Consider the following 8,314-nt stretch of genomic DNA (forward strand, 5'->3'; position numbering starts at 1 on the left):
AACACTATCCTGTACTTCACAAGTTTGGTAATTATATTTATAAAGTTAACTGACATTTGGTCCTTATTTGCATTTGTATTTCTATATTGCATTGCATCAAGTGATTGGGAGACAGGGCTTCAACTAATAATTAGTTTCATTATCAATTTATCAGTCAATTATGTCTTTTTAAAGATATGATTAATTATTTGGTCTATACAATGACAAAATCATAAATGTTCATAAATTCCCAGAGTCCGAGGTGACATCTTCAAATATCTTTTGTTCAACCAACAGTCTAAAACCTAAAAAATATTCAATAAAACAGGAGAAAAAGTAGAAATTTACAAATTAGAAGCTTGATATATTTGGTTTTTTTTTCCTGAGTAAATTCATTCCGCTATTCAAAATTAGTGACAATTTTGTCAGCAAATCAATTTGAATAATTTTGAACTGAAATTTAGCTTGATGTAAAAAGCATGAAAGAAGACGAAAAACAACAACAAAAGGCAATTAGTCATATCCTGTCAATCATAATGGAACAGTAAATATTACAACATAACTGATTTTCAGTATGAAATTTGTGTAGTTTGTAGTTATCATGTTTCCTCACATTGTCGCTTTTTCTACAACAAATTGTTGCTTAATTCTTTAACACAAATGGAGTTAAAGTCACTGTCATTTGTTAGACTTTGGGGCAGACAGATATGTTTTTAAATACATTTTCACATTTGTCAGACTTATTTTGTGTGTTGTATTCCCTGCTTTAATTGGCATTGGATGACACGCAATTAGTAACATGCGTTGTTTTCCTGATTAGTTGGTATTTGGTGACTCAACAGGTACAAGATGCAGCAAATTAAATTGATTTGTAAATTATCCCACATGTCCTGATTCAGTGGTTTAGGTTTGATCACTAATTGTTCGTTAAATTGACTTAAATGCTCCTTTAACTTTTTTATTGTGTAGCTTATCTGAAGTGTTGTGCCATTATGTATCAGAATTCTTGTGGCAATGTTGTGTTGGGCCTGTAGGTGGCGACTCTGTGATGTATCCGGCAGCTGAACTTCTCCTGTCAGACGAAGAAGAGAAGGAGCCAATCAGATGAAGAGTAGAGCAGACTTGCCCAGACTTGTTCACGCATTACACGTGCTGTTCCAGAGGGTAATGTACAAATTATTCAAGCATTTTTATTCTAATGTGTCATTTTTTAATATCCCTTTCTTTGTGTCTTTTGTTAACATTAATAGATGACACCTTTATCTCTCGTCAATAATCTTGTGTGATATCTAATGATGCCTCGTGCCTTGTTTGACGTGGCTATCTTCAGCTAGCTAAATCGGTCGGTTTTCTATGATGGGACGCCAGTCTCCAGTGAAATATCTGACAAGTTGAAGTTAGCTTTGACGACCGATAAAGTTAAACACTTCATAAACACGATTCCCTACGTTTTCGCGGTCATTGGGAGCCAGTCTTCAACACGGCTTAAGAACAACTCGCCAAGCAAGCATGTATTTTAATTGTATGCTTTTACAACGACAGCTGGAGCAGTCACTCACCGCTGCTTCGACCTCAGCTAAAGTTGCTGTGAGTTTGCATACAGCTCAGTGTATGTTGGATTTAACAGCGATGTAAAAAAGCATTGGTCAGACAAAGCGTGAAGTTAATAAAATGTTTGGCGAGAAGTTATGAAACTTACATTTTTGAACTGAGATTTGTTGCCTTTGTCGTTCGCTAGCTCAGAAGAAAACCCTTATGACATTTCCAAATGTTTAATAATTTATCCTTTTTAAAACTATGAATTAGCTAACTTACATTATAGGTTAGTTAATTATATTCACAGCCGTAGTACACAGTTACTACAGTGTGATGTAATGTGTTCCTGTCTGTCATCTGTCCCTCAAAGTCAGTGCTATTCCTGCATGGTGTGTAGCATGAAGGCATTATATAAACGTGTTTTGTAGCTTGTCCCTAATGCCAGATTCGGTCTGTTTTATTTGCCAATTATGCAACAGCCCCATGGACAAAAGGTCCAAGTGAATCTGTAGATTTAAATATTAGTGATCACCTACATAATTTATATTCTAATAATAATCTGGTTGTTTTGTGTTGTTTTAGAAATGACTTCAAGGCCAGTTTCATTGATTGATGATGGCAGAGGAATCAAAAAAGAATAAAGCTTCCTCATGGGGGCTTCTCAACAACTACCAATATTTGTGCAGAAAAGCCACGATGCTTAATGCCATGGAGAACACAAGAGCAAAGAAGAAATGTCATCAGAAGATAATAATTGCCGGCGTGAAGAGGAAACGAACAGACAACCACTACAAACCACTGGATACAATTAAACTGGTCAAAAAAACTAAATTGAGCAATACACTGCAGGAAAGTCAAAACACTTTGAGCTCTGAGGACAAAAGCACAGATGCGTCTAAACCTGGAGACTCTGTGTTTGTGCCTAAAGCCTGTGATCACCACAGTCTAGTCACAGCCTTAAGAGACAGTTGGGAGGTGGACAGCGGCTTCTCCTCTGAGGCCAGTCCTCCAGCCAGTGGTCGGAGTTCACCGTGCCTCAGCTTGTGCTCGACCATGGTGGTGGCTTTAGATTGTGAGATGGTGGGGACTGGGCCTGGCGGGCGCTGCAGTGAGCTGGCCCGCTGCAGCATCCTGGACTATCATGGTAATGTCCTGTATGATAAATACGTCCAACCGTGTCAGCCTGTCACAGACTACAGGACCCGCTGGAGTGGCATCCGGAGTTATCATCTGCACAATGCCCAACCCTTCGCTCAGGCCAGGGAGGAGGTGAGACCAGCTTCACTGAAGCATCTACATATGCTGTTTTATTCTGTCATACTTAGTATACAATGAAAGAATCGGTGGAGGCAATGAGTATAAATACGTTCACAGAGCTCTTTATTAAGCTGCAGTGCTTTGAACTGAAATCGATCTAGTTGTCTGCTCATGATGGTAACTGTTGTATTCTTTGCAACACTTCTGAGCTGTCTTCCTTTTTCCTACTAAAAACATATGCAATACTAGAAAAAATAAATAGCTGTTGTATTCTTATTATTTTGGACATGTTTTGCATTTGAGTATAAGGAGGGCAAGTGACTGGAAATACAGGAAGAAAACCACTGGTATTGACATGCAAGGTAATTGAGTTTCCTAAGCAGGAGTTGTCACAGCTAGTGTTCCCTCAGGCGAAACGAAGACATAGAAATGTAAAGTGTTGTTCAGAGAAAAGCTGAAGCATTGGTTAAAATGAGGCTTCTTGATATACAGGTCAGAGTGGTTTGAACTGTCAACCCAGTTAGAGATGTCAACACTGACTAAACCCAGTCTTCTGCCGACTCTTCTGATGCCCCAAATTGTTAATATTCAGTATTTACAGGTAAATATAATGTTTGTCCTCTGCACTTGTGTGGCTTCTCTCCTGTAGATCCTCAGTATACTTGAGGGCAAAGTGGTCGTGGGCCACTCTGTCTACAACGACTTTGAGGCACTGGACATACTCCATCCATGTCACATGGTCAGAGACACCTGCACAACGCGTCTCCTCAGCCGTTTGGCCGGCTTCCCTCGAGAGCGCTGCCCTTCCCTCAAAATCTTGGCCAGTAAGCTGCTGAACAGGAGGATACAGGTGAGACGTAATGAGTGTCATGGGCATCGTCAGTCTTCATACATCATGTATATGGACTTAATTTATACTAGAATTTTGTTTTTTGTATTGATTGTATTAAATCCCTAATGATAACTAAGGCTTTTCAATGAAACTGCTAAACTGCTGAAAGGCATCTACAAAACATCACAAACATTTTTCCCTTACTTGCTTACAGTGTAAGTGCTCTTGATCCAAATGGTGAAGAATATGTTGAACACTGAAATTAAATCACTTAAAAACAGACAATTATTGCTTGAAATTATCCAAACACAGATTCTTTAACTGATAAATAATAAGACAGAGCAGCACATAATTGTCAAAGATAATGTGTGATGCAAGTTATGAAGTGTCCTCACGAGGTTTGTCCACCAGGGGGCACTGATGAGTTTATTTTTAACTGTAAAAAGCCCTCCTTCAGTACATGCACAGGTAACTGCTTTTTAATGAACAAATTTAAGAGACACTTATAAAAAATGTTTGTTTTTAAAAAAACAAACAAAAGCAATCCCATATATCAGCAAATACAACTATAAAATCCAGCATCAGTCAGACTAAAGTGGATCCATGCTCAAATTGTTTTGAAACATGACTTCATTTCCATCTTCCCTTTAACAATGTGTACATATCATTGAAGTCTGCCCAGTGTTTTTGTTATACCTGATGGTATTCTGACTTTTTGTGAACTATACTGACCCTGTCTGTTTCTCTGGCCAGGTCGGGAAGAGAGGTCACTGTTCGGTGGAGGACGCTCAGGCTGCCCTCGACCTCTACAAGCTGGTGGAGGGTGAGTGGGAACAGGAACTGCAGAACAAGCTGAGGGACGACAGCGCTCCACACAAGCCCAGCTTTGCCTCCTCAAACCACTACATGCAGGATGAGTACTGGCCCGATGATGTCACAGCTGACAGCCAATGAGAGGAAAGTATTCATGAGACATTTACTGGGAAACGCCTCAAAAAGTCCCTGTTGGATGGTGATGTTCTTAGTCATCAGAGCAGATTCAGATAACTACGAATAATGTGAATGAAAGATAATAGCATTTAAGCCTGAGGAACCAAACCTAAACTAAAACTCTTCATTGTCTCATGAGAAGATGTACTGGGGAAAATGCATTTACTGCTTGAATGAAAGCACTTGTTAACTTATTACTTTTAAACATGTTAAACATGATTGATGTTCCTAACGGCATATTTTTGCTGTGGTTCCAGATATTTGCTTGCTGAGTTGATGGTAATCAAGTCAGTTGTCACAGATTTGATTATGTTTATAGCATGAAAAGTGTTGGGTCTCTATTAGGTTCTAACTTGTGTGCAGAGTGTGGAGTTTTCTAACAGTCTGTGCTCTTACTTGAATGTTTAAATGTAACTGTTAATGGGACATAAGACTAATACTAGGTCACAGATACAGCTGTTTTGGAAAACAACTGTATTTTTCATTTGAAAAACCTCCATGTATATGTGGCCTTAAGTATTTTATAAACAATTGTAACAGTGGTATTTCATTACCTCATATTGCAAGCTGCTCTTAAAACGTTCTAATAAAATGGCATCATGTCAAAATAAAACACACTTTGGTTTCACTGAGTGTGAATGTGACAGCACCAGGAAAACTGAAGCATCAGTGAAGTTATGAGGAGAACTATGGAGCTTGTGAAAACAGTTGTATAATGTCTGCTGTGGTTCTGGAAGAGCTTTGTCAACTGAAAAAAAAAAATCATCAGGGTTATCTTGACCTGTGCTTGGATGCTTAAAATATTTTCAGTAGAAAAACTGGGACTGCAGAGTTTGAAAGTAATTGACATTTACCAGTCCAAGAGGGTCTAACAAAAGATCCAGATCTTGTGGATGTGTTTAATTAATTAAACTCTTAGTTTTCAGCCACCCTTTTAAACAGAAAGCACAAATTGTATCTTAATGTGTCTTAAAATAAAAGCCGTTTATTTGATTTCACTTTATCAAAATATTATTCTGAAATTTGTCTTGCGTCACAAGGCCCAAAAAATGTTTCACACAAAAAACAAACAACTAAACAAATCCTGTAGACATGCTACATCAGACATTATGAATAAGAAGCTGCAGTGCAATCAATGCATATTAGAAACACCTGTTAATGTAATGTAATCCATGGTATTTGCAGAGGAAAATCTCCAACCGTTGCATCATGGTTATCCCACTTGATTCTCTGCCAGATCAGCATTAACAGAGGCATCGTTAGCAGGAATAGCATTAATGGATGAAACCCCGGCTCTGTTGGTGTTGGGAAATGTTTTGGTCTGACTCTGTCACAAACACTGGATCAGAAGGTGAAATCATCAAATGGCACCATTTCCAAATAGGTTACAAAATCCACCTCAGTAGAGTTGAGCTGATGTGGTTTTACTCGTGATTGGGCAAAAAGAGAGTTTAATGTGTCACTAAAGTGACAGGATATTTAGTTACACTAAAGCTTGTGGTTGTTTATGTGTTTATTGCTCTGTCTTTCCCAGCATTTCCAGTTAAATCCCAGTGACTGAAATATTTGCATCCATGTGAGTCATTTAGCTGCAATGCTGCACAGCTTTATGCGGTTGTTATGTGGTTGATTTTGATCCATTGGAGTAAATAATTTCACTTGGATTAAACATGCAGTACAGTGAGCTGCAGGTGTAGCTGTACATTTTGTTATCCTCCATGGCTCCGTAAATGGTGTTGTCCTTGTGCCTCAAACACTTTTTCTCTCACTCAAACCCATGAAAACACACACACACACACACATATCTAAAGCCTGAACTTGGCCCTCCAGCTCAGGCTGCAGGGAGAGAACACAGAGGAGCATTGTTTGCCCAATCCATCTAATTTTGTTTCTCAAATAGCTTTCTTGAGCAGATTTAGCAGATTACAGGTCGGCCGCCTGCTCCTTCATCGTTGCATCAGGAGGAAAACGTGTGTCGGTGACGTTAGTGCTGCCAGGGTCAGAGTGAGGGAAATGGACAACCTCCAAACATGAACCAACACAAAAGAACAACCAGCTGCTGGGGCAATGAGTCCATGCCCTGTTAGATGTACAGAAACCTAAATAGGAAAACATCCACATCACACATCACAAAGGTGCACTATCACTGAGTGAAGACTCTCATTTCAGTAGCATTCATTTTGGGCTGATGTCCTGCAGGTGGACTGTGGGGATTCTCATGTTCAATGAAAAATATTTCACTAACAGGGATTCATGGACTATAATCATGTCAATAATACTAAAATAAAAGACAAATCTATTAGTCTATATAATTTCAAAAAAACGTAAAGAAATGATCCATGGTGCTGATCAATGAATTGACTATTATTTTTAGCACTAAAAATCTTCTTGGTTTTTCCTGTGCAGACTAAAGGCTCAGACAAGCTATTTTTCAAAAACTGATTTAATTTAATGTTCTGTTCAGACTGACTCGAAAAACCTTATCTTATAATCTTATTCATTAGAAGGCCCCTGTGTTTTTTTTTTAACACGGGGCTGCTTTCGGTAGAGATGTGCACAGATGATGGGTAAATACATGTGTGGAGGGTAAGACACAGATGTTTGTCGTATATGGAGCAGAAGGAAATAGCAGGGGCCTCATAATTCTTCTCTACACCCCTGTTGATGGCTGTATAAATTTGAGTTTATTCCACTGTTTTACAACAGTAAGACAAAGGCTGATCAAACAGAAAATCATAAAAATATGTCACCCAATGACCACAGCAGACAGCACGATCACAGCATCCTGCTGTAATTACTGTCCACTGGCTCTTTGTTAATTTGTTTTCATGCACACCTCTCTGTTTCCCATTGAGATTAATCTAGAGATTTTTTTACTCAGCCTCACTCTGTTGTAATTAGACTTGACGACTGAGTACATGTGTGTGATGTGAAGAAGGGCTGATCACATTATATAAACCTTTACATTACTTTTAGCTCCTAATGCTCACAGCAGCGCACACACACACACACACAGGTATACACTCCACAGCATAACTATCAAGCAACCGGCACATGCACACTGTCAATAAGTACTATGTGTATGAGAACTAATCTGATCACAAGGAATTGTGGGTAGTTAAGGGCCCATGTTTACTGATATGAATGCAACTAAGTCTAAATCCAAATCCTTGTAGTGAAGGTGGTGGTTGTGGGCTTTTGTGTGTGTGTGTGTGTGTGTGTGTGCGTGTGTGCGTGTGTGTGCGTGTAGATATTTCTGATTCATGAAAGCTTTCTGCCTCAGTCACAATGAAGGATTTCTAGTTTAAAGTGTAAACTTGAATTTAATGTTGCCAAAATGAGAGCAATTGGAGACCAAATGTGGCAGCTTCAGACTGAATTATGCAGAGCTTAACTACACTTACTCCTTTTATCTGCAAAGAGCTGAAAGAGTTCAGCAAAGTTTATCATAAATGGTCTAAAATATGTTGTCATTAGCATATGTCTTCATTATATTTATTCTTTCAGCACAATATAATTATTCTGAGAGGTCTAAGTTGCTTTCAAGGGATGAATATGAACTTTTAGTCAAATATAGGGAAAGACACTTGATTACAAATCTTTGCCATACGCTTGCAAAGTACAGAAATAATAAAAAATATTGTGATATTAAAAATATCTTTGAATAAAGTAATTTCTACAGCCATAACATTTGTTGCCTTGGAGAAAACATTGCTGGTG

General features: G+C 38.5%; 1 protein-coding gene across 1 annotated transcript; it reads left to right on the forward strand.

Annotated features, from left to right (window-relative positions):
* Nucleotides 1-540: 540 nt before the first annotated feature.
* Nucleotides 541-5,211, forward strand: isg20 (interferon stimulated exonuclease gene). The gene is made up of 4 exons (XM_056387251.1): nt 541-1,143; nt 2,098-2,784; nt 3,422-3,622; nt 4,358-5,211. Exons 2-4 carry the CDS (start codon nt 2,128-2,130, stop codon nt 4,556-4,558), a joined length of 1,059 nt encoding a protein of 352 aa, XP_056243226.1. The 5' UTR covers nt 541-1,143; nt 2,098-2,127; the 3' UTR covers nt 4,559-5,211.
* Nucleotides 5,212-8,314: the final 3,103 nt, after the last annotated feature.

This window comes from Seriola aureovittata, chromosome 10 (assembly GCF_021018895.1).
Source record: "Seriola aureovittata isolate HTS-2021-v1 ecotype China chromosome 10, ASM2101889v1, whole genome shotgun sequence".
Taxonomy (NCBI): Eukaryota; Metazoa; Chordata; class Actinopteri; order Carangiformes; family Carangidae; genus Seriola; species Seriola aureovittata.